The sequence below is a fragment of the Elaeis guineensis genome, chromosome 8 (assembly GCF_000442705.2).
Source record: "Elaeis guineensis isolate ETL-2024a chromosome 8, EG11, whole genome shotgun sequence".
NCBI lineage: Eukaryota > Viridiplantae > Streptophyta > Magnoliopsida > Arecales > Arecaceae > Elaeis > Elaeis guineensis.
This window is the reverse complement of record NC_026000.2, coordinates 19699057-19725896: the sequence shown is the minus strand read 5'-3', so window position 1 is coordinate 19725896 and position 26840 is coordinate 19699057. Positions and strand designations below refer to the sequence as shown.

At 36.3% G+C, this 26840-nt stretch overlaps 1 protein-coding gene across 4 annotated transcripts in view; it reads left to right on the top strand.

Annotated features, from left to right (window-relative positions):
* Positions 1-26840, top strand: part of LOC105049963 (NAD-dependent protein deacetylase SRT1) — a 55905-nt gene continuing 29065 nt past the window's right edge. For 3 of the 4 annotated variants that reach the window (XM_029266085.2, XM_019852075.3, XM_073262017.1), the window contains exons 1-3: positions 4480-4689; positions 24801-24830; positions 24957-25049. In XM_029266085.2, the coding sequence (XP_029121918.1) occupies positions 4495-4689; positions 24801-24830; positions 24957-25049 (318 nt within the window). In that variant the 5' untranslated portion in view covers positions 4480-4494. Of the gene's footprint in view, positions 374-4479; positions 4690-24800; positions 24831-24956; positions 25050-26840 lie in introns of those variants that run through there. The other variant, XM_010929788.4, reaches the window with a different exon arrangement.

Below are 26840 nucleotides of genomic sequence, written 5' to 3'. Positions count from 1 at the left end.
TCTCCGGGATCGAAAAAAAAAATCTTCTAGGAAGAATTCTCGCGGTAAAACGCAGAACAGAAGTCTATCTCCGTGGAATCTGGTCAAAGTTCCTTACGCTCCACGGACGGTGACAAGACCGTTTCCCATCGTTATTAGTTCGCCAGCCGGAGCCCCTCCGGGATTCCTGGCGGACAGCTAAGGCTCCTCCTCTCCCACCGACCTTACCATTGTGAGAAGAATCCAAAACCCTAGTGAGGGACGGGGACACTAGACTAGAGACGAATAGAGAGCCATGTCTTTGGGGTACGCGGAGAAGCTATCGTACAGAGCAGATGTGGGCACGGTGGGGATGTCGGAGATCTTCGACACACCGGAGGTTCTACAGCAGAAGGTGGTGTTCTTGGCCCTACCATTGCTCCAATCTTCTTGATGGATTCCAGTGCCTTTTCTTTCTTTTGTTGGTTGCTTTCTTATTGGGCTTACTTTTCCGAAGATTGGAAGACCGTGATGGAGTGTTAATAGTTTGGCATTGTGATTGCTTTCCGAAATTGTTCGAGCGCTAAAGTGGTTGTGATCCAAGAAAGAATGAAACTTGCAACAATTATGATTTATTAGGGAGGAACAACTAGTATTTGGATGTTGCGTGGATTTTGTGTAGTGCTGATTCTTTTTTCGTCGGTATGCAAAAGAAAGTATTTTGAGGATTGAGCTACATTAATAGTTCTGTTAGAAAGAGAAAGAAGGATTTTCAACTGTGCATTTTATCTTTATTTTTATTTTTTTGCTGTGTGATTGTTGGCTGGCTGTAGGGGAAAAATACCGATCGTCCAATGCTTGGCTCTCCTGTTTTTAATTTGACAATTTGTTTGGCGTGGAGTTTGTGTGGGGTCAAACTTCTACTGGGCTTTTAAATTGAAATAAATGGTTCCAATAAAGTTGAGATACACGTTTTTCTTGTCTAGCTGACCTCTGTGAATTATAATCCTCAAAACTCAGATTGTAATATAATTAGTCGAAGCATGGTGGTTACCTAAATAGCCTTGGAGGTCATGTTCATACTTAAGAAGATTGACAACCTCTTATTGCAAGCCAGGACTGGTTTATGGCTGGAGAGTGATTGAAAGAAGAAATTAAATGGAAATTTCATGGCTAGGGATATAGTTTCAGTCTCTTAGGCAAGGGAAGGCCTTTCAGTAGTTGGTTCCTTCATGGAAAAGTACGTCAAGATATAAATTAATGCTGATGCATTATAGCAAAAGATTCATTCAGATCAAAGATCACAACATTGAAGGATTTGTGGGGTTAATATTGCTGCTGGAATTTGGTCAAGGCTGCTAAAAGAGAGATGTGGTGAGACTGTGACCAAAAAAACTAGGGTTGCAAGGATCTATCATCAAGGGTTATATAAATGATGTGAAACATTGTTAGGAGTTGTTGCCCAGCTATGCAACCCCGGGGGGGGGTTGAATTAGATTCTTAAAAAAAATTAAGTGGAAATTGTGTCACAAAAAGTGCCTTAGATGAGATATATGATGTGTAGTGACAAAGACAAGAAATGTGCAGAGTATTCAAGTGAGAAAGTAAGAATTAACATACGAAGGCAAGAAGAGTAATAAAGACATCACAAACAAGAAGAGTTTATAGTGGTTCCGTGCCAATCTTGCACCTACATTCACTCTCGAAGCTCCTATTTGGGAATTCCAATCCATTAATCGTATTCAACGATTACAACATCAGATTCCATTGACTCTAGCTATCCTCAAGCTAGACATTTGTTTCAGGGGTACAAGCCGATCCTACACATTCCGATTAAAGATTCGGATCAACCTTTCTCCAAGTTTTGGAGCACCCCCAAAACTTGTACACACAAGAGCAATGAGGTGAAAAGAGTTTTACAATGATAAACAAGTTTAGCTCTTTAATGAGCATAATATAACAATAAATGTATTTTACACAAACTTGAAGAAGCCTTTAAGAACACCCTCAGTTGGGATGGAGAGTTGAATGAGCTTTAGAGAGATGGTTAAGCTTAAATGGAATGCTTCTTTGTCTTGGAGCTTAAATTTTTTTTGAAAAATTTTTCTCTTGATTTTTCTTGAGTTTTTCCTCCTTTTAAATGCCTTTATACCTTCAATCAATGTTGAAAAATGTCTAGTAGCCGTTTAGAGCCATTGGAGAATGATCAGGGAGCATTAAATGCATCAAAAATGGGTTAGAAAACTAGTCGTTACGGCGTCAGGCCTGCACGGGGTGACCCATGGGTCGTCCCCTGGGAAAAGATCGTCCCATGGGTCGCTCCTTTTCAGACAGCAAAAACAAGCTTACTATTTTAGGCCCAGGAACAGCAGAGGTCGCCCTATAAGTCGCCCCTTTTTGTGTACCAAATCAAAACTTCAGCATACCAGCGTTTCTTTTGAAAAGAGATGACCTAGGGCTCGCTCCCTTTTGTCCAAAATGGATTTTCTTCAATTTTTGATCTTCAAAATTTTTGAAATTATCTCCAAATGATCCGAAGTCATCTTGAATGTATTTGAGGCTTCCAAACAACATCATTTTTATCTCTAACTTGATGAATTTGCAACTTTGGCCTTCTCCACGTATCTTTATCATTTCGAAAATTCTTGAATCTTCTGAAATACACACTTAAGTTTCTTCAAAGATAAAAATCATTAATACTCTCAAATGTTTTGTAGTCATCAAAATCAATTCTTAGGACAACAATCTTCTTCTTTTTGATGATAACAAAATATTTGAGTATAAGCAGAATAAGCCGTATAAAACATTGGAGTAAAGTAGTGCCATTAAAAATGTATGAGCTTAAGATCAAGGCATATATAAATGAATTTAATTTATGCATCTTTTCAAGGCATGAGGTTCAAACTAATGTATCAAGCCATAGTATCAAGGCCAAAAGATAGATGATATGATGCATCATTGGAGTAAAAGATAGAGAATACAAATATAGTATAAACCCCACTTTCCACTTAGATGATTTAACTCTTTTTGGATGAGTGGTCGGAGCTACAGTGTTAACATATGCTAGTGTAAAATTCGGCAATTTGGCCAAACAAGCATATAATTTAATATTTCAAAAAGGAAAAAGCCATTCAAGCATACATTTTTGCTTATACCATAATACTCTCTCTTTTTGACGTCATCAATTTTGGTAAGAAAATAGTTTTTATTCTTGGCTAAAATCTACTCCCCCTTTTTGATTAAATATAAGGAACCTGCTGCTCAAATGAAAAGAGGATCCATAACAAAATACACCAATCAAGAATGATTAAAACAAAATACACAGTAGATAATGTCAACAAGAGTCAAACTTCATATTTACTACATGATATAAGATATTGCATTAAGTTTATATCAGCCAAAAAGATATAATTTCCGTCAAAATACAACAAGATATGACATTGAGTTCACATAACTCATAAGTATATAAAGTCAGCCAAATACGTCAATACATATGAAAGTAGTCAACATCCATAGTTCCATCTACAAAATACAACATAACACATGGACTAATCAGAATCAGAGGAAGAAATCTCATGATGAACAAAAGGACGAGATGAGGTACGGTTATGTTGGCCTCGACTCCTACTAGAGGATATAGCACGGGTGGAGGAAGGAGACGGTTTGGAAGGCTGGGAAGAAGTAGGGACTCTAGCGAGTAATAGAATTATAATAGAGTCAAGTTGACCTACTACTCTCGACATGGACCGCAAAAGTGAGCCAATCCTAGTGGAAACATCATCACTTGATCCTCTAACCTTCCATCTCAGAGACTCAACCATTGAACTGATCAAACCGTGCAGCCTGCTGCTTCAACTGATAAATCTGACAAATGAGTAGTGTCATCGTCGCTTGGTCTAGTAGGAAGAGTCAGTCGTCTCAACTCTCCCTCCAAATCTAAGACTCTGTCATTGAGCCTGGAAATAGTGTCATCAAGATGCGCAAGTCTTATGCTCAATTCAGAGATCATCTGTGTCACCATGGAGATGTGAGGCACCATGGACCTATCTGAGGAGGGTGCCATATAGTAACTCTCTCCCTGAGAAGTACCTCTAGCTGCAAGAAGAATACCAGCAATTTGCTTTGAAATAGTCCTTAGCTGATTATCCTCCAGTCTAATAGGTGAATGTCGTGATCTGCTCACAGACTGGGGCTCATGAGAATCTCTCCTAACTACCTCTGAAGGACCTGCCTCGAGTTTAGAAACAAAATGAATGTCGGGGTTATGCTCACGAGGTGGTGAAGATGGTCCCTCCCCCTCAGCTAGGGTTGAAACTTGGCTTGGGCCGTTCCAAGGCCCATCAGGCCGGGCTGACTTTAGATCGGACATCGGGCTCAGCTCGAGACAATTCAGGCCGGGCTTGAGCCTAAATACAGAGTCCGTTTATCTTTCGAGTCGAGCTCGGATATATCTTTGGCCGACCCGAGCCCGAGCCCGAGCCCGAGCTCAAGTCCGAATGTCAGCTCAAAGTTCAGCCCAGAGTGGTGCTTTACATAATGTTGTCTGGTGTCCTACCCTTCTATGATGACACAGCAGTCAAGATCTTCGAGGCGGTGCTCCACGCTAACCTCTACTTCCCAACGCGGAACTTCCACGCCGTCTCCCTGGCGACCAAAGATCTTCTACGTCGGATGCTCTACAAGGACGTCTCTCGAAGGTTCTCGGTGGAGCAAGTCCTTGATGAGCCGTCGGTATGATCCCCTTTTCTTTCTGCATCAAATCTCTTTTCTAGGGTTTCTTTTTCAATCTCTTTCATTTTCCTTTTGGGCCCAAGGAAAAAAAAATTCTCTTGTGATTTTCCTGGATCTTTCCTTCTTTTCCCCTGATCTTGCATTCTGGGACTTAGGATGCGATTTTTTTCTTCTTTTATTTTTTGGTATCTTTGCTTTTATTCTTTTTTTTCTTTTAAAAAAATAATTCTCCATGGTTCTTCTATCTATATTGTGCATATTATTTGAAAAAAAGAAAATGAAAAATTTCAGGGCATTCGTGGATAACTAGTGGAGGGGGAATGAGACCTGTGGAAGAGCCAAGCTAAAAGGGATGGCAGCTGGCTTTGTGTAAAAAGATTGTATACATACCACTGTATATATCCACCCACTTTTTGTGAAGACGGCTTGCTCTAAGGAGTTTCTAGAAGGACTCTGGAGAGTAAGGAAAAGGATTTTTGAGTCTTGCTATGAGGAAAAGATGGGTTCTTTTCTTCGTTCGTCTCCTGATCTCTTTTTTGGTAGAGTGTTTATATATATAGTGAAGAAAGCGGAGGAGCTTGTTGATCTCATCATTCAGGTCTCGAAAGCTGTGCTCGTCGAGGCCCTCGTTTCGGATTCCGGCGACCTTGATGCCAATCTCGCAGAGGATCTCGAAGCACCATCGGTCGGCCTCGATGTGGTCGCAGTAGTTGGAGGCGACCTAACAGGCATCGTCATCGTTATGGCCGACCATCGGAATGGATTAGGGCTTAGAATTTTTTTTTTTAAATTTTTTAAGAGATGGTGTGGGTCGTGGGCTGGCCTAATCAAGTTTGGGCCAGGATCGGGCCTGGGCTCGGGTCTGAGTCTATCAAAAAATTTCGGACCTAAGCCCGGCCTGAAGCCCGAAAAAAATTTTGGGCTGGGCTCGAGCAGGGGTATGGCCCCGCCCGGCCCACTTCTAGCCCTACCCTCAGCTCTAACCTCCTCCTCATCAGTGCCACCACCCTTCACCCAACGACCATCAATCTTAGAAAAATCCATCCGATGTAGAGTATGGGCATCATAGGTGTCGGTGTGCGCAAGATGACTAGTAGCCTCTCCCTCAAAAATAATACCAAAACTCCTAAACAATCGCGTGAGGGCCATACCATATGGTGGGGGGCTTTTGTTCTGTTCACTGCCTCATGCATAGCTTCAATCATAAGTGCCGAAAAATTTAGGAGAATTTCACAGATGATATGGTGTATCATACAAATGTCTCTGCTCGAAAGAAAGTCATGTCAACCCCCCTTGGAAAGAAAATAGTTGTCACGATGTGGTGTAGTCTCATTTTAACATTCAAATTCTTTGCTTCTATTTTATCTATCCCTCTTACATCATCTTTTCCCAAAATTGACTTCAACCCATCTTCCTTGTTGTTCAAAACATCTGAAACACTTTGTTCACGGGGTAGGTGGAGAATGTATCCAAGTTGATGAGCATCCAAATGAATCTCCACTCCTTTAACCAAAGATCTGATTTTTTCTACCAGAGAAGAAAATTCTGATAAAATTCTCTAATTAGATCAATGTAGGTGGTTTCTTTAAGCATGCAGTAAGAATCCCAACCTAGAGACTTGATCTTCTCCCTAAAAGTAAAACCATCTTTCTCCAAAAAATGGAAATCTATGTTTTTGCCCATGAAAAATTTACTAGCCGAGAGAGGTGCCTTGTTTGGAGTCACGGGCGAGGAGTGGGAATTGGAGCGGCTTTCTTCCTTTTTTGCTCTTCCTCAAGTACCCACATCAACTTCCTTCTTTGAGGGAATTTCATCTTTGACGCCATGAGAGGATAGAGAGCTTGACTCGACTAAGAAGGATAGGGAATGTTGGATAGTGAGGAAAATCGGTGGAAGAAGCTTTGAGGTGAGGAGAAAAAGAAAATGGAATTTTTGCTTGATGAGGAAGGGGTTTTAGGGCTTAAGAGAAGCTTCAAAAACAAGCGATTTCAGCCCCAAAGAGTCAATAGGGGAGACATTCACCGGATTTGAGGTGGGATTTGAAGAAATTTGAGGGAGGTGGAGGCTTGATTCCTTGGGTTTCTAGTGGAGAAGGGTTCATCGGGAGGAGGCAGAGGGAGGAGAGGGAATGGGATGGCCCGTGGGATTTGGGAGAAAGGATTTCTAAAATAAAACAGGACATCTCATGAATCCTTAAAGATTTGACCAAAAAGCCCCTATGGGGCGTCCCATGGATTGCCCCATTCTCATGGGATGAATCAGAGGGTGTCTCATTTTCAACAGAAATGCCATTTCCTTAAGAAAATAAAGAAAATCAAAAAGAAATGGGAGGAAAGAAAGGTGGAAGCTCAATGATGGTCAAGAAAATCAAGGAATTTGAGTTTAATCCAATGAAATCAAGGCTTAAAAGGTTTGATCCAAAGATATTGAAGGAAATGTCTAGTTGAGATCAAGGAGAATGCTTTATGCATAAGGACCTAAAACTTTTAGTTGTCGTCTAATTTCATAAAATCTATATTCACTTAATGTCTTTGTAAATATGTCAACTAATTATTTTTCGGAGCAAACAAAGTCAATCATCACATCATTATTTTGTACATGTTCCTTTGTGAAATGCTGTCTTATTTCTATATGCTTAGATCTAGAGTGTTGGATTAGATTTTTGGTTAAGTTAATTGCACTAGTATTATCACATCTTATGAAAATGTTATTAAGTTTGACGTCAAAGTTCTTGAGTTGTTGCTTAATCCATAAGATTTGTGCACAGCAACTTTCGACTGCAATATATTCGGCTTTGACCATAGACAATGCCATCGAATTTTGCTTTTTGCTAAACTATGAGATTAAGTTTACTTCTCGGAATTGGTAAGTTGCACTAGTGTTTTTTCTATCTAACCTACATTTAGCAAAGTCTGCATCTGAATAGTCTATTAAGTCTATTGGAGATTGTTTAGAGAACCATAGACCTAATGTTTGAGTTTCTTTCAAATATCTTAAAATTCTTTTAACAGCAAATAAGTGCGATTTGTTAGGATTAGATTGGAATCTAGTACACATACACACACCAAACATGATATTAGGTTTAGTAGCAGTAAGATATAGTAAAGAACCTATCATGCCTCTATAAAGCTTTAAATCAATACTGTTGCCCAGTAGAACAATCCAAAAAGGGAGGGTGAATTGGGTTTTTCAAAATTTAAGCAAATAATGTGCTGTTTTGAAAACTAGTGAAGTATTGATGAGTGCAAAAATAAGATATGCAAAAATATAAATGCAACGAGAGTAAGAAAGAAGAACACAATCACAAACACAACCGATGTATAGTGGTTCGGTGCTCCTCACACCTACATCCACTCCCCAAGATTTACTTGAAAATTTTATTATAATCTTTTCAAGATTATAGTCAGATAGTTTTCTAGGCTCACTATCCAACATCTAGTTGGTTTTATACCGGATCACCAACCACAACCAACAAACAAGCCAACCCTTGGCTTACAATCCAATTCTTAGGCTTGGATGGGCCTATCCCCTAGCTTCAAAATCCTATTAAAGCTAGTTACAACAAGAACAAAAGTAGAAAGACAAATGGAAACAAAAAGCTTCTTTAATGAGCAATAAAATCGATGAAGCTCTTGGTTTTTCTTTTGTGGAAGCTTTTGGAGGAATGAGCTTGTCTTCTTACTGAAGAAAATGTCTTGATTTGATATTTCAATGAGTTGAGAATTGAATGCACTCTTTTTCAATGCTTTTTGAATTTTTTCTCTTGTTTTTATGCTTCTCACTTTGATTCTCATCTTGTCACTTCAATCAGTTGTTGGAAGCATTGAAGTATTGTTTTGGAGCCTTAAAAGTCGTTTCTAGCCATTGAAATTTGAATTATAGCCGTTGGAGCTGAAACTGCACTGTTTTGAATTTTTTGTGAAACTAGCCGTTGCGATTCGAGTCGACTCGATTGACCTTTGAGTCGACTCGACTGAACCTCGAGTCGATTTGGTTGTGCCTCGAGTCGACTCGATTAGTCTGTGAGTCTTGTATCCCAAAAATCAGCTCTCTATTGGCATCCTGTGGCTGTGACTCGAGCAACTCGAGTCGACTTAACTCCTCAGCTCGGCTGAAACATTTTCTATTCTGAAACTCTGCTTTTTCGGCCACTATTCATTTGAGTCGATTCGCGCCCAACTTGAGTCGACTCGAGGGTGTGTCTGCTGAAATTTTTTCGTGCCAAAATTCTTTTTGCGTGCCGTTTCAGTTTGAGTCGACTCGAAATAGCTTTGAGTCGACTCGAAGTGCCTTCCACTGAATTTTTGTGATCATTTTCAATTTGAATTCCTCTTCAATTCCAACCTTTGAATATCTTCCTCCAACCTTGTTTGAGATATGTAACACACTTCGAAAGCTTCCAGATTTCTCTTTATTGTTCTTAATTGCATCATTAAAATTTTCTTTTGATACTGTATAATTTCTTTTGAAACATGAACTTAAAGAACTCATTAGTCCAAATATATACTTGAACGTTTTGTTATTCATCAAGATCAATCTTTGGGGTCAACAATCTTTTCTTTTTTGATGATGACAAAATTTTTTAGTATATGAGCAATTGGCAAAAAGTATGCATAAGTTTCAAGAAATATGCTAAAGGTACGAGCTTTTTCATAAGTTTAAGCTTTGCTCTCCCTTAGTGTGTGCTCATATTTATTTCAACCTCAATTAAACGTGTGAGTATCAATTAACTATATATCACTTAAGACTTGTTCATTCATTGATTGTGCTATATAAGCAATATTCTTCATACATATATTGAACATTATGAGACATTGGCATGTACACATAATACACATTAAGGCCCATTGCGATACTTATATGTTAAAGCCGAAAATTACATTCACAAGACACATAAGTACATTTATGATACATTCATGAGGTGCATATCAATACATATGTACATTTATGATACATTCATGAGATACATATCAAAGCAAGCAATATCAAAGTAAGCAATGCTAAGCAATGCTCGTACACTCATATGCCCATAATATTCTTTTCTCATATGCTCATTCAATCTTTTCTACTCCCCCTTTTTGTCATCAATCAAAAGGGCAAGGTATAAGGAATTTAGAATATTTCATAACACAAGAATAAGGAAAAGTAATAGTGTAGCATTGCATTCGTCAAAATGAATGTGCTAGGTCATAGCACACCAATATACAATGTCATATAAGTCAACTAATACAAGCAAATCATATTAATACAGTGATAAGTCAGCTAACACAAACACAAGAATCCAAAAGACAACACAGAAGTCCAAATACAACCATAAGTCCTAATACATCATATAGCTGAACAAGTCCCTATGCCTTTAATCCTCATCAGAAGGAATGTCCAAGGTCTCGGATGAGGAAGCTCGTGAGAATGATGGTCCAACTCTCCTACTCTTGGTCCTGCTCGATGGACCAACTATCGGGGATGAAGGAAATCCTACTCCAGCTTTAGTATATACTCTGAAAGGTGGTCTGCGCTGACTAGCAGCAGTTGGGTAGGCCTAATAGGAGGCTGGGATTGAGATTGTGACTGAACTGGTGGCTGAGACTGTGACTAAACTGATGGCTGAGACTGAGCTGATGGAGGACGAGACATGGCAGCTTTGGCGGTTGCATCTGCTGCTGCTGCTGGTATGGCGCCTGGGGCAAGTCTCTCAATCCTCCCAATCATGCTCCCCATAGCTCCAAGCACAGACATAATGCCTCGCTGCTGGGTTTGCTCAAGTCCGCTGATAGCTCCAAGCATCTCAGAGCTTCTTGACTCGACTTTCCCTCTTAATCGAGCAATCTCTGATGCTACCTCTGAAAGATTAGTGGGGGCATCTGGCTGTTGTCTTCTCTGCTTTAACATAGTGAGTCTCTCAAATATGGACTTCATCTCAGTCTGAATTGCCTCTACTCTCTCAGATACTGCTGCTATCTGGGCACTAAGTCTAGTCGAGATAAGATCAGCCAGCCTCTCCAATGTGGTAGAATCAGTAGCTGTTGGTTGAGGAGTAGAGGTATAGGGGGTCTAGCAGGTGGTGTGGTTGGTGAAGGAAGATCAGGTGCAGCTCTAGATGATGAAGGATAATCAGATGGAGCTCTAGGGGCAATGGGTGTAGATGGCTCTCCTGTCTCCTCTATCCTGGGCTCCCTTCTCTCCTGCCTGGACTTGTTCCTTACCCATCTCCCAGCCTCAACATGATACTGCATTCTAGTCAATGCCTTTTCATCATACACATCAAAGCGAAATAGTCTAGTGAATGCCTCATTTTCCACTGGAATTTCAGCAGCCTCAAATAGTCTGGTCAGAGCCATTCTATAGGGTAAGCATACTTTGGTCCTTACCGAGGCCTCCCTCATTTGGTGCATCATGATGCCTGGTAGATTCAACGGTATGCCCTGAACAATGTGATACATGATTGTTATCTCCCTCTTAGAAACAAAGTCACGTCTACCTAGTTTCGGAATAAAAATTCCTTCGATTATATGGTGTAAAATCCTCATTTTTACTGAGAGGGTGCTAGCTAAGAATTCTCCTACTATATCCTTTCTGCCAACAATCAGTCTCAAAGCAGTCTTCTTGTCTGATACTTTCTCAAGCACAATTCCCTCTCCAGGTATGTCAAACACTCCTGTTAGGATTGATTCAGAAATCTCAAAGGGTATCCCTTTCACTGTGGTGACTAACCCATTTGCTCCCCTTCTCATATTTTCATAGTATTCTCTAACTAGTTTAAGGTATTTAGGGATATTCATAGAACAGAAATTCTTCCATCCCATATTTTCTACCCATGGACCGATGGAGAAGTTGTATTTCTCAAAAAAAATCGAAATCAATTCGTCTGCCCATGGCAATGGCCCTAGTGGCCATTCTACCCAAAAGAGAGGGTCGTGGAGTAGGGGAAGACTCCATACCTAGATCCGGCTCATTCTCCACGGTTTATTGAGGAGCTCGGGATGTTTCGGATGGTGGAGACGGAGATCAATCCATTCTAGCTTTCTTTCTTCTTTTCCACTACTCAATGCCCCGAGTCGAGAGGGTTCTCCATCCTATATGTCGAGTTCGCACCATCTTGCTCAAATGGACAACAGATCAAGGGAAAATCAAGGAGATGGAGGGCGAAGATTGAAGGGGATACTGTTTGAGGGAAGTTTGGAAGGAAGAGGGGACCCTCACGAAGAGTTTAAGGATGGACTCGGGGTTTACGGGCTCCACAGAATGATTTTAGGGCATCGTGAATAGTCGCAGGTCTGTTTAAGTGCCCATGGTCCCGACAGTTGAGTCAACTCGAATTTACTTCCAGTCAACTCGAGCACGAGTCGACTCAAGTTCTAGTTCGAGTCGACTCGAGCATGAGTTTGAAACTTTTTACAGTTTTAGTGAAAATTCAGCATAAAAAAAATATTTGGGGATTCCAAATGACATCAATCAATGGTTATGCATACAAAATTGATTATTTTAGGTTTGATTTAACTTGATTTGGGGTTATAAAGATGAGGTTTATTCTGATTGATAGCAAATCCTTGGATCTCTTTTAATGATGCTAAATTTTTTTTCATTTAGGGGTTTGATAAAAATGTCAGCTAATTATTTATCTGTGGGTACGAATTCAAGCATTACATCATCATTTTGAATATGATCTCTTATGAAATGATGTCTTATTTCAATGTGTTTTAATTTTGAGTGTTGAATTGGATTTTTAGTTAAATTAATAGCACTTGTATTGTCACATCTTATTAGAATTTTATTAAGTTTAATACCAAAGTCTTCAAGTTGTTGCTTAATCTACATGATTTGAGCACAACTTCCGGCAGCAATATATTCGGCTTCTGCCGTAGATAATGCTATCGAGTTTTGTTTCTTACCAAACTATGAGATCAAATTAACTCCTAGAAATTGGCAGGTGTCACTTGTGCTTTTTCTATCTAATTTACATCCAGTAAAGTCAGCATCAGAATATCCAATTAATTCAAATGATGATAATCTATCATACCATAAACCTATATTAAGTGTGCCAAACAAGTATCTAAATTTTTTTTTAACATCAAGTAAATGAAATTCTCTAGGATCTGATTGATACCTAGCACACATGCATACACTGAACATAATATCTGGTCTACTTGCAGTAAGGTAGAGTAATGATCCTATCATACCTCTGTATAGTTTAGTATCTATCTTTACCCTTTTCATCTTTATCAAGCTTACACGAAGGGCTCATGGGTGTGCCAATGGGTCTTGAAGTTTTCATCCTAAACTTCCTAAGCATTTTCTGTGTACTTTGTTTGGTTGATGAAGATCCCCTCTTTACTTTGCTTAATTTGGAGTCTGAAAAAAAGTTTAACTCTCCCATCATGCTCATCTCGGACTCATTCTACATAAACTTGGCAAACTTTTGACAAAGAGATTCATTAGTAGCACCAAAGATAATATTATCTGCGTAGATTTGTACCACTAACAAGTCATTGTCTTTTTTTTTAAAGAATAATATTTTATCAATATTATCTCTAGTAAGTTCATTGTCTAACAAAAATTTATTCAACCTTTTATACCATGCACGTGGAGCTTGTTTTAATCCATACAAAGCCTTATGTAATTTGAAAACATGATTTGAAAATGCATGATTTTCAAAATCGGATGGTTGTTCAGTATATACTTCTTCTGCTATGTATCCATTTAAGAATGCACTTTTAACATTTATTTAATATAATTTAAAATTCATAAAGTATGCAAATGCAAGTAGTAGCCTAATTGCCTCTAATCTAGCTACAGGAGCAAAGATTTCATCAAAATCAATGCCTTCTTCTTGGTTATATCCTTTAACTAGTTTAACTTTATTCTAACAATAGTACCATGCTCATTTAGTTTATTTCTATACACCCATTTTGTTCCAATTATAGGATGGTTATTAGGTCTATCAACTAGTGTCCATATCTTATTTCTTTCAAATTGGTTTAATTCTTCTTGCATAGCATTTATCCAATAAGGGTCATTTTCAGCTTCTTCTATGGTTTTAGGCTCAATTTGTGATACAAAAGCTAAGTAATTATTAATATTTCTAATATAAGATCGAGCTTTTACTCCTTGTGATGGATCACTAATAATTAGATCTTTAGGGTGTCCATGTGCATACCTCCCACTCTTTTGATAGCTCTTTTCTTCTTCCTCCTTTTCTTTTTCATCCTTCTTTCTTGAATCTTCTTCACTATTTTGCAAGGAATCATCCTTCAATGTGAGGCTATCCATCTTCTTGTTGAGAATTCCTGCATTCTCATCTAAAACATCTTTTTTTCTAAAAATTTTATCATTAGATTCATCAAATACTATATGGATAGATTCTTCAACAATGAGAATTCTCTTGTTGAAGACTTTATATGTCTTGCTGATGTGAAGTATCCTAAGAAGATATCCTCATCCGATTTGGCATCGAATTTTTTTAAATTTTTTTTTCATTGTTTAGTATGAAGCATCTACAACCAAAAATATGAAAATAATTTATGTTTGGTTACTTTTCTTTCCAAAGTTCATATGGTGTTTTCTTTAGAATAGGTCTAATTAATACATGATTTAAAATATAGCATGCGGTATTGATGGCTTCCGCCCAAAAATATCTAAGTAAATCACTTTCACATAATATTGTGCGTGCCATTTCTTGTAATGTGCGATTTTTCTTTTTACCACTCTATTTTGTTGAGGTGTCTTAGGTGCAGAAAAATTATGATCAATTCTTTTTTCATTATAAAAATTTTCAAGGTGTTGATTTTTAAATTTGGTGCCATGGTCACTACGAATGCCTACAATGGATGTGTTCTTTTCACTTAAAATTTTTTGATAAAATTTTGTAAAAGTTTTAAATGCTTTATTTTTTTGTGCTAAAAATATTATCCAAGTGAATCTTAAAAAATCATCTACAATTACAAACCCATATTTCTTACCTCCTAAACTTGTGGCCTTAGTAGGTCCAAATAAATCCATGTGAAGCAATTCTAGAGGTCTAGATGTTGAAACCATGTCTTTTGGTTTAAGAGAATTCTTAGTTTGTTTTCCTAATTGCTAAGCATCACAAATCTGATCCTTTTTAAAATTTAATTTTGGTAGGTCTTTGACAAGATTTTTCTTAATGAGTTTTGAAAGCAAATCCATGCTAGCATGACCTAATCTACGATGCCACAACCAACTAGTCTCACTAACTTTGGCTTCCATTGCTATAAGACATTGATCATTCTTCATGTGTAGATCATCCAGATCCATCACGTAGACATTGTCATATCTATGTCCAATGAACATGAAGCCATTGTCATTGGGACTAGACACTATGTATGCTAAAGACTTAAAAGTTACTTCAAGACACTCCTACACAAGAAAATCAAGTAGAGAATTTAGGTACACAAGTCATCTTGGGTCTTTTAAGGTTAATGCTCATGGTTCTTTTTAGAATTCAAACCATTTTAATTATTTTTTCATTTAATTTTCTGAAATCACATGCATAGGATTTATGACCAATTTTACCACAATAATAATATGAAACATTTGAAATAGGAGTTGATGAAGCTTTAACAAACAGATTTTTTAGAAATTTTTGCTTTTTTTATGGTTTAAATCTTAATCCAGACTTATTGAATACAGCTCTTTGTTCATTTAGTAATATATGCAATTTTTCGAGGCTACGAGTAAATTTCTCTACAAATGGTTTAATTTTCTTTAGCTCATTATTTAATTTTTGATTTTCACAAGCTAATGAATTAAGCTTTTCAGAAATCTTTTCCTTTTCATGACTTAAACTAAGGTTTTGCTACTTTAGTTCTTTGTTTGTCAATCTTACTTTATTAAATTCAGTTAAAAGATCTGTAAATGCCTCTTGTAACTCATCAAAAGTAAAAACTAAGGAAGTTTCAGCATTTACCTCCTCTTGATGAGCCATCAAGCAAAGGTTGGCAACTTCTCGTGCTTCTTTTTTGGAGCTAGAGTTCTCACTATCGCTCCATTGTACCATCATTGTCTTCTTCTTGACCTTCTTGCTTGACTTTTTGAGAAGAGGGCAGTGCATTTTGAAGTGATTGGGCTTTTTGCATTCAAAGCATATGGGAAGTTTCTTGTCTTTCTCCTTCTCTCTATCTTTGCTTGATTCTCTTTTAAATTGCTTTCTCTTAAAATTTTGCTTCTTTCTTTTCATGAATCTTTGGAACTTCCTTGCCATTAGTGTCAAGTTATCTTCTTCCTCTTCTTCATCGGATTCTTCACTATCATCATCCTTGGAGGTTGTAGTCTTGAGAGCTATGGTCTTCTTCATTTTGGTTTCTTCCTCCACATTTTGCCTCATGGTTAACTCATAAGTCATTAAAGACCCAAGGAGTTCTTCCAATAGTAGCTTGTTGAGGTCCTTGGCTTCTTGAATTGCGGTGACTTTTGCTTTTCAAGCCTTCGGAAGTGATCTAAAAATTTTACGAACAAGCCCACTGTTAGAATAAGATTTTTCTAAGCTTTTCAAATCATTAATAATATTAGTGAATCTAGTAAACATATTGGTAATAAATTCATTTAATTTTATTTTAAATAATTTATATCTATGAACAAGCATATTAATCTTTGACTTTTTGACTTGGTTGATACCCTCATGGGTAACCTCCAATCTATCCCAAATCTCCTCAGCAGAAATGCAAGTAGAAATTTTATTGAATTCGTTAGCATCTAATGCACAATATAGAATATTCATAGTTTTTGCATTCAATTCAATTAATTTTATATCATGCTCATCTCAATCCTCTTCGGGCTTGGAAACATCATTACCATCTATTTTTATTATAGGTGTGTGGACATTTGACTATAACTCTCCAAAGTTGATAGTCAAGTGCTTGAATATAAATGCGCATGCGTGCTTTCCAAGACGTGTAGTTTGTTCTATTGAACAAAGGCGGACGGTTAGTCAATTGCCCTTCGGCAAGAGACGTACTCATTTGGGTTGCCATTTGATCTTAACTCTTGATTGTTAAATCAAATGCAAGTGAGTATTGAGCTCTGATACCACTTGTTGTCTAGTAGAACAACCCAAGAGGGGGGGTGAATTGGATTTTTTAAAATTTAAGGAAATAATATGTTGTTTTGAAAACTAGTGAAGTATTGATGAGTGCAGAAATAGGATATACAGAAATATAAATGTAAGGAGAGTAAGAAAGAAGAGCACAATCACAAACACAACCGATGTATAGTGGTTCGGTGTCCCTTGCACCTACGTCTACTCTTTAAGATCTACTTGAAAATTTCACTATAATCTTTTGAAGATTACAGTAGGATAGTTTTCTAGGCTTACTATTCAAAATCTAGTTAGTTTTACACCGGATCACCAACAACCACCAACAAACAAGCCAACTCTTGGCTTACACTCCAATTCTTAGGCTTGGATGGGCCTATCTCCTAGCTTCAAAACCCTATTAAAGCTAGTTACAATAAGAACAAAAGTAGAAGGACAAATGAAAATAAAAAGCTCCTTTAATGATCAATAAAATCGATGAAGCTCTTGGTTCTTTTGTGGAAGCTTTTGGAGGAATGAGCTTATCTTCTTGCTGAAAAAAATATTTTGATTTGATATTTCAATGAGTTGGAAATTGAATACACTCTTTTTCAATATTTTTTGGATTTTTTCTCTTGTTTTTGTGCTTCTCACTTTGATTCTCTTGTCTTGTCACTTCAATCAGTTGTTAGAAGCATTGAAGTACTATTTTGGAGCCTCAAAAGTCGTTTCTAATTGTTGGAGCCAAAACTGCACTGTTCTGAATTTTCTGTAGAACTAGCCATTGCGATTCGAGTCAACTTGGCTGAACCTCGAGTCGACTCGACTAGTCTGTGAGTCTTTTGTCCCAAAGATCAGCTCTCTATTGGCATCTTGCGGCTGCGACTCGAGCAATTCGAGACGATTCGACTCCTCAGCTCGGCTGAAATATTTTTTGTTTTAAAACTCTGCTTTTTTGACCACTATTCACTTGAGTTGACTCGCGCCCAACTTGATTCGATTTGAGGGCGTGTCGGCTGAAATTTTTTTCGTGCCAAAATCCTTTTTGCGTGCCGTTCCAGCTTAAGTCGACTCGAAATAGCCTCGAGTCGACTCGAGGTGCTCTCCACTGAATTTTTGTGATCTTTTTCAATTTGAATATTTCTTCAATTCCAACCTTTGAATATCTTTCTTCAGTCTTGTTTGAGATATGTAACATACTTCAAAAACTTCCAGATTTTTCCTTATTGTTCTTAATTGCATCATTAAAATTTTTCTTTTGGTACTCTGTAATTTCTCCTGAAACATGAACTTAAAGAACTCATTAGTCCAAATATATACTCAAACATTTTGTTATTCATCAAAATCAATTGGGATCAACAAATACTTCTACCATTCTCATCCTTGTCCAGCTTGCATGAAGGGCTCATAGGGGTGTCGATGTTCTTGGTTTTCTTCATTCCAAATCTCTTTAGTAGCTCTCTTGCGTATTTACTTTGGCTGATCGAGATTTTTTTTCGTTTGTCTAATTTGAAGTTCGAAGAAGAATGTAAGTTCTCCTATCATACTTATCTCGAACTCTCCCTACGTGAACTTGGCAAAATTTTGACATAAAGCTTCATTAGTTGACCTAAATATAATATTATCAACATATATTTGAATAATAAGAATATCATCATGATTTCTTTTTATAAAAAGAGTGGTATATACTCTTTCTCTTGAAAAATCATTTTCTAGAAAAAATTTACTAAGTCTTTGATATCATTCTTTAGGTGTTTATTTTAAACCATAAAAAGCTTTGTTTAACTTGAAAACATGGTTCGGAAAAGTATGGTTTTTAAAATCGAAGGGTTGCTCTACATATCATTCTTCAACAATATAACTATTTAGAAAAGTACTTTTAACATCTATTTAAAATAATTTGTAATTCATATAACAAGCATAAGCAAGCAAGAGTCTAATGACCTCTAATTTGACTATCGGTACAAAAGTCTAATCAAAATCAATTTTCTCTTGTTGGTTATATTCTTTGGCTACTAATTTTACTTTATTTTTAATTATATTTTTATTTTCATCCAATTTATTTCTAAAAATCCATTTTGTTCCAATTATAGGATGACCTTCAAATCTTTCAACTAGGGTCTATACATTGTTTCTTTCAAATTGATTTAGTTCTTCTTGCATGGCATTTATCCAATTATGATCTTTTTCAACCTCATCTATAGTTTTTGATTCAAAATGAGATACAAAAGCAAAATGGTTGTATCTCTAAGTGAAGAGCGAGTTCTTATCCTATGTGTAGGATCACCAATTATAAGTTTCTTGGGATGGTTGTGGACATGCCTCCATTTTTTTGGAAGACTATTTGTACCTTATATTTGTTCTTGTTGATCTTGTTGTTTTTCACTATCATCATCATGATTATCTTCATGTTCTTTCTCATTATTCATCGTTGAGTCCTTTAGGATGAGTTTCTTCATTTCTTCTACAATCGGATCTGCATCATCAACAGTCTCTCTCTTCTTTGATGGAAGATCATTAGTCTCATCAAAAACAACATGCAGTGATTCTTCTACAACTAAGATCCGTTTGTTAAAAATTTTATATGTTTTACTAGAAGTGGAGTAACCAAGAAAGATGGCTTTATCAGATTTTGTATTATTATTTTTTTAATTTATCTTTACCATTGTTCAAAACAAAATACCGGCAATCGAAAATATAAAAATATCCATTGTTTGGTCTGCTACATTTCCAAAGATCATGTGTTTTCTTTAGGAGTGGTCTAATTAAGGCACGATTAAGAATGTAGCATGCCATGTTGATTGCTTTCGTCCAAAAGTATTTAGGAAGATTGCTTTCACATAACATGGTACAAGTCATTTCTTTGTGTTCTATTCTTTTTTTTTATCATACATTTTGTTGGGGTGTCTTAGGTGCAGAAAAATTATGTTCAATCCTTTTTTTATCTCAAAATTTTTCAAAATCTTGATTTTCAAAGTCGGTTTTATGATCACTATAAATTTTAAGAATTGAAAAATATTTTTCATTTGAAATTTTTCGATAAAAGTTAAAAAAGGCTAAAAAAGTCTCATCTTTATATACCAAGAATAAAATCCAAGTAAAATGTGAAAAATCATCGATAATTATAAAATCATACCGTTTACCTCTTAAGTTTGTAGTTCTAGTGGGTCCAAACAAATCCATATACAATAACTTTAATGGTCTAGAAGTTGAAACAATATTTTTGAATTTGAATGAAACTTTTGTTTATTTTCCTAGTTGGCATGTATCATAAATTTTACCTTTTTCAAAACTGAATTTTGGCAAACTAACAACTAAATCTTTTTTAATAAGTTTTGAGAGCGAATTCATACTTATATGTGCAAACCTACGGTGTTAAAACCGACTAGTTTCATTAATTTGAGTAGTTATTACTATTAGGTATAGCATGTTTTGTAAGGATATATCATCTAAATCCACTATGTAAACATTACCATACCTATGTCCAATGAATCTCATGCTATCATTATTGGGACTAGTTACAATACATATAGAAGATTCAAAGATAACTTTGAAACCTTTATCATAAAATTGGCTAATGCTAAGTAGATTATGTTTGAGACCATCAATCAATAAACTATTTTTAATAAATGTAGAGGGAGTGATACCAATGTTACCTAATTCGATAATCTTTTTTTTTTTCATTATCTCCAAAGATAACCATCCCTCCATTTTTTGCCTCAAGAGTAACGAATTGGGATTCATCACCTGTCATATGTCTTGAGCACCTACTATCGAGATACTACTTTCTTTTTGATCTTTGAGATGTAAGACACCTACACAGCAATTGAAGTTTTAACTTTAGATATCCAAGTTTTTTTGGATCCTTTTTGGTTAGTCATTATGCTTTCTTTTGGAATCCATACTTTCTTTACATAAGAGCTACCAAATTTATTAGAAAAACATGCATATGATTTATGACCTACTTTACCACAATTGAAACAAGAAACATTTGATGATTTATCAAGAGAGGAGTTCACAAAAATATTTTTTAGGAATTTCTATTTCTTTAGCGGGTTATAACCAAGATCAGCTTTGTTATACATCATCTTTTGATTATCAAGAATCATTTGAAGTTCATCTGAACTTAAAATAAATTTTTCTACAATTGGTTTGAATTTAGTTACTTCCATCTTTAAGTTTTGATTTTTTGAGTTAGAGTTTTGTTTTTATTTGAAATATTTTTCTTTTCTTTTAATAAACACTGATTTTTCATTTTCAGCTCTTTGTTCTTTAGTCCTAATTTCTTTAGATCATCTAATAAGTCATAAAAAATCTTTTGGAGTTCATCAAAAGTAAATTCATTTGAAAGTTCTGAAGTTATCTCATTTTCATGTGCCATGATATATAAGTTGGCTTCTTTATGGGTGTCTTTATCGGGGCTCAAATCATCGCTGTCACTCTATGTAGCCACCATTGTCTTCTTGAATTTCTTAAGGGCCTTCTTGAGTTGTGGACAATCAGATTTAAAGTGGTCCAATTTCTTACATTCATAGCATATGAAAGGTTGTCTCTTTCTTTGCTAGGCTCCCCCTTTGTTAGTGGCCTTCTTCTTATCCCTGTCTTCTTTTCTTCATAAATCTTTTAAATTTTCGAGTGATAAGTGCCAATTCTTCATCCTCATCATTGTTTTGAGTTTGATCCGATTCCTCCTCTTCTTGTGTAGTGGACTTGAGAGCAATTGTTTTCTTCATCTTGATCTCTTCTTCATTGTGCTGTCTCATGGTCGATTCGTACATCATGAGCGATCCGAGAAGCTCCTCTAAAGGTAGAACATTAAGATTTTTTGCCTCTTGAATCATGGTGATCTTTACTTCCTACGTTCTTGGTAGATATCTAAGAACCTTTCTTACAAGACACTGTTAGATTAAGACTTATCAAGACTCTTAAGACCATTAATAATGTCAGTAAAGTGAGTAAATATTTGGGTAATAGACTCATCCGGTTCTATTTTAAAGAGTTCATATTTGTGTACTAGCATGTTAATTTTTGACTCTTTAATCTGATTCATACCTTCATGTGTTACCCCTAGTCTATTCCAAATTTTTTTAGCAGAATTATATGTTGAAATACGATTGAACGCATTTGCATCTAGTGCATAATACAATACATTCATAGCTTTAGCATTGAGCTGAGCTATTTTTTTATTAATCTCATCCCACTTACTTTCGAGTTTGAAAACATCCTTCCTATCAATCAATTTGGTGGGTGAGTGAGGTCCATTTACTATGATACTCTACATATCAAATCAAGTGCTTGGATAAATATCTTCATACGAGCTTTTCAATAGGTGTAGTTTGATCCATTGAAAAGTGAAGATCGGTTTGTGGATTGCCCCTTGGCAAGTGAGCTACTGACTTGGATTGCCAAAGATCTTTAGCTCTTAATGGTGAAATCAAGAAAGGGCTTGAGCATCAGGCTCTGATACCACTTGTTGTCTAGCTATGCAACCCAAAAGGGAGGTGAAATAGATTTTTTTAAAAAGATTAAGTAAAAATTATGTCACAAAAAGTACCTTAGATGATATATGTGATGTACAGTGGCAAAGACAAGAAATTTTAAGAGTATTCAAGTGAGAAAGTAAGAATTAACATAAGAAGGCAAGAAGAGTAATAAAGATACCACAAATAAGAAGAGTTTATAGTGGTTTGGTGCCAACATGCCAACTTTGCAGTTACGTCTACTCTTCAAGCTTCTACTTGAAAATTTCAATATATTAATCGTGTTCAATGATTACAACATCGGATTCCACCGACCCTGGCTATCCTCAAGCTAGACACTTGTTTCAAGGGTACAAACCAACCTTACACACTTCGATTTAAGATTTGGATCAATCTTTCCCCAAGTTTTGGAACACCCCAAAAATTTATACACACAAGAGCAATGAGATGAAAAAAGTTTTACAATGACAAACAAGTTTAGCTCCTTAATGAGCATAATATAACAATAAATGTACTTTACACAAACTTAAAGAAGCCTTTAAGAACACCCTCAGTTGGGATGGAGAGTTGAATGAGCTTTGGAGAAGTGGTTGAGGTTGAATTGAATGCTTCTTTATCTTGGAGCTTAAATTTTTTTTGAAAGATTTTTCTCTTAATTTCTCTTGAATTTTCCATCCTTGTGAATGTCTTTATACTTTCAATTAATGTTGGAGAATGTCTAATAGCTATTTAGAGCCGTTGGAGAGTGATTAGGGAGTATTAATTGTGCCAAAAATAGGCTAGAAAACTAGCCGTTACAGCATTAGGCCTGCAGGAGGCGACCCATGGGTCGTCCTCTGGGAAAAGGGTCGTCTCATGGGTCACCTCTTTTCAAACAGCAAACATAGGCTTTCTATTTTGGGCCTAGGAACAACAAAGGTCGCCCTATGGATCGCCCTTTTTTGTGTGCCAACCCAAAACTTCAGCGTGCCAGCATCCCTTTTGAAAAGAGATGACCTAGGGGTCGCCCTCTTTTGTCCAAAATGGATTTTCTTCAATTTTTGGTTTCCGAAACTCTCGAAATTGCCTCCAAATGATCCGAAGTTATCTTGAATGTATTTGAGGCTTCCGAACAACATTATGTTTATCTTCAACTTGATGAATTTTTAACTTTGGCCTTCTCCATGCATCTTTATCATTTCGAAAATTCTTGAATCTCCTAAAATATACATTTAAGCTTCTCTAAAGATAAAAATCATTAGTACTTAAATGTTTTGTAGTCATCAAAATCAATTCTTAGGGCCACAGGAGTTAACACATATCATTGTAGCCTTGATAGCAGTGGAGGCAAGGAGTCAAATCTTGACGTTGGTGCCATAGTAATAATTGGATGTTATGGTATGATATGTGTTGCACACTGCATTGATGAACAGTATTGATACGTATGATTTGATATGTCTGGTCCACCCGTTTAGGGCCTATTTCAATATTTGAAATTATATATATTGGATTTTTCTCATTTCTTTAATGCTATGTTTTTGCAAAAATTAATTTAAGTGCATCATCCTATTTGATGTGTGTCGTAGTTTTTGTATTGTCAGTTTGCCACACAACATTACATAGCTTGAAATAATACGTAGAAAACATATGTATGTGAAAATTGAATATATGATGTGCATGATCTTGTCTGCTTAATGGCACTCTTCAAAACTAATTAAATTTGCGTATCTTCATCTTTCTTTGTTTCCTTCTTAGTTTGGACTTTCTAGGCATGGAAACTTTAAAGGTTGCTCCTTGATTCATGAGCTTAAATTATAACTGATAAGTAATGACTGAAGTATCATATAACATCCTCATGCCAATTAAGTTTTGGCATCTTTCATGTTATCTCCACATTTGGTATGCCTTTGCATGGCAAGATATTCTAGCATATAAAAGATATATACATTTGCTACTTCATTCATTTCTTTTAAGCATAGACCAAATTTAACATTTTATATTTACTGTGATAGAAATTTAGGATCATAAATTATGCGAGATATTTTTGCTTATAATGACAACTGTCAGCACAAAATTTGCTGTACAAACTAACATAAACAATGTTGTTCAGTATGGACACTTTAACAGCACAAATGAGCTAAAAATTTATGATAGAAAAAAAATTCATGCAAACATGATAGAATATTTGCAAACTAATAATGAACTAGAAATGTCATACACATACCGTTGGTTTTGTTGAAAGCTTATCATCTATGATCTGGCCATCTTATTTGCCCTTGAGAGTTAAACCTTTTATGCTCCTCCTATGTTTAGTTTTATTTTAACTATTTGATGAAAATTATAATGTTATTGCAATAATGACCCATCTGTTTTAGAAATGTCTAATTATCCTTGTCAATAATTAATTTTGGGACTTTTTTTTTAGTTGACATACTTTTTAGTTGACATACCAGTAGCCTCTGTCTCTCTCTCTCTCTCACACACACAATTATTCTCAACATAGAACCGATCTTGTATACTGGAGTTATTTTTAAGACTTAGTTTTGTATTTACTAGAGTCTAGATGGACCTTTTCCTTCTTACATGAATTCTGATATCTTTTGGGTTTGATTTGTTGATTGCAGATTGAAGAGCTTGCCATAATGATACAAAAGGTAAGCAATTACAGTATTGCCACTATTTATGTCTTTTGCTTATGTTCCCATTTGGTGCGTGGATATTAGTTGCATTATGTTAATTGCAGTTATCTATTTTTAAAATTTCTGCATCCATGATTGCAGAGTAAACATCTGGTAGCATTTACAGGGGCAGGAATATCAACTTCTTGTGGCATACCTGATTTTCGAGGACCTAAAGGGGTCTGGACTCTTCAGGTAAATCCATTGTTGAATGATGCATAATGATCTGATGAGCTAGCCTGACATAAATTGAACTTTCAGTTATTGTCTCTGTTTGCACACGTGTGGATGTCGGGGCATGAGGTAGTTCATTTTTTGCATGGATTGGAGTTTTGTGTGCTGATAGCATACTGGCTGCCCAACCCTTATTGTCCTATGCTGGTGCTTGGCACGTTTGGCATGCAGTCAATATTGTGCTAGTGCTGTGTGTTGGTAAGGTTGGCATGGTATGTGCTGTGTTGTATTGGGTGGGCGTGGGCGGGCATGTGCATGTGTGCGCGTGTGTGCATGTATGTGTGGGTGCATGCAAGAAAAGGATGTGGTGTATGGTTGACGTGGGGTATGGATGCAGTGAAGCATGATGGCATTATTTTTTTTACATTAGCTTTTACTCTTCTATTTTTCCTAATTTTTTTTGATACACAGGAGGGGAGTTGCAAAACCTTGTGGAATGAAAAACAACTGGTCTCTCCTTACATTCTCTAGAATCATTATAGTTACAAATAATATCTAACCAAGCAGTGAGACCACCAAGATGGGCTACAAAATTGGACACTCGACTGATGGCCTGATTAGCTTCATGGTAGATGTGGGACAACTATATGTAAGGTTTATCTTGAGCCAAGGCTGAAATGTCTAGGTGACATGGGTGGTCTGTACAGAGAAAGGTTTTGTGTGGACATTTACCTCTACTAACACATGAAGAATCATTATAAAGAACTGGTCTTTATGCATGTTTGAGATCTTTAACCTCTTTTGTGTACGGTGGTTGTGATTCTCTGAAAATGGTATTGTCCATCCTCAATATGTTCTTTTATCTTGCAACTATTCATAACAGAAAAATAGAAGGTTAACACCTTTAATCTCTCTCTTTGTTAGTCACTTCTGTCTAGATACAGGACTTGGTGCCATGCCATCCTTTATAGCCGCCTGATATTTTCCTTGCATTAGCATTAGGGTGAGCAGCACTGCCAAATAGATTGGGGCAGAATTGAATGATTGTCGCTTGCATAGCCAAATTCTCTTTTTTGCTTTATTCTCTACTTCATTGGCCAATGACATGTACTTGATGTAGTCTTGGCATCCTAATCTAGACCATATCCAAACTTCCTATTCATAATACTGTTTCTTTGACTACTTGATACATTTGAATTAGGCTTAGCAACCCAATCATCTCACACTACTACCTATGATCGCTTACTCTTCTCTGCATGTTCTTGTTGTCTGTTTTACCTATTAACATTTGATACCTAGAACCCTGCATAATTGAACTTATAAATTTTAGTACATAACTTTGTGAAAGCACTTACTATTACATAACTTTGTGAAAGCACTTAATATTTTTCCATTTCCTGTGGTGGTAAGTTACCATATTTCAAAGATTGAAAACCTCTTTCCTCTCACCAAATTAAAAAATTACTAATCCAAGAGCCCCAATACATATTTTCCTTAACTGAGTCCCAATCATATTTCATATTTTAATGGAGCTTTAGATTGAAGCATACATAATAATTTGAAGCCTGTGTACTGGAAATTGCATGAAAATCCTTGCTCGGCCATGCTTATCTAAGGCATAATCGAGTAGTTATGATGTTCAACTGCACTCTAGTCACCTATTTATTACAGCTTTATTCACTTTTTAAGATTACTTTAGAGAACAAGATGCAAATTGCAAATTGTTTCACCCCATGAAAATACCTGAAATGCCTTTCAAAGTCAGTTTTATAAATGTGTTTAGAGTAATCTACATAATCAAGGGCCGTTAGT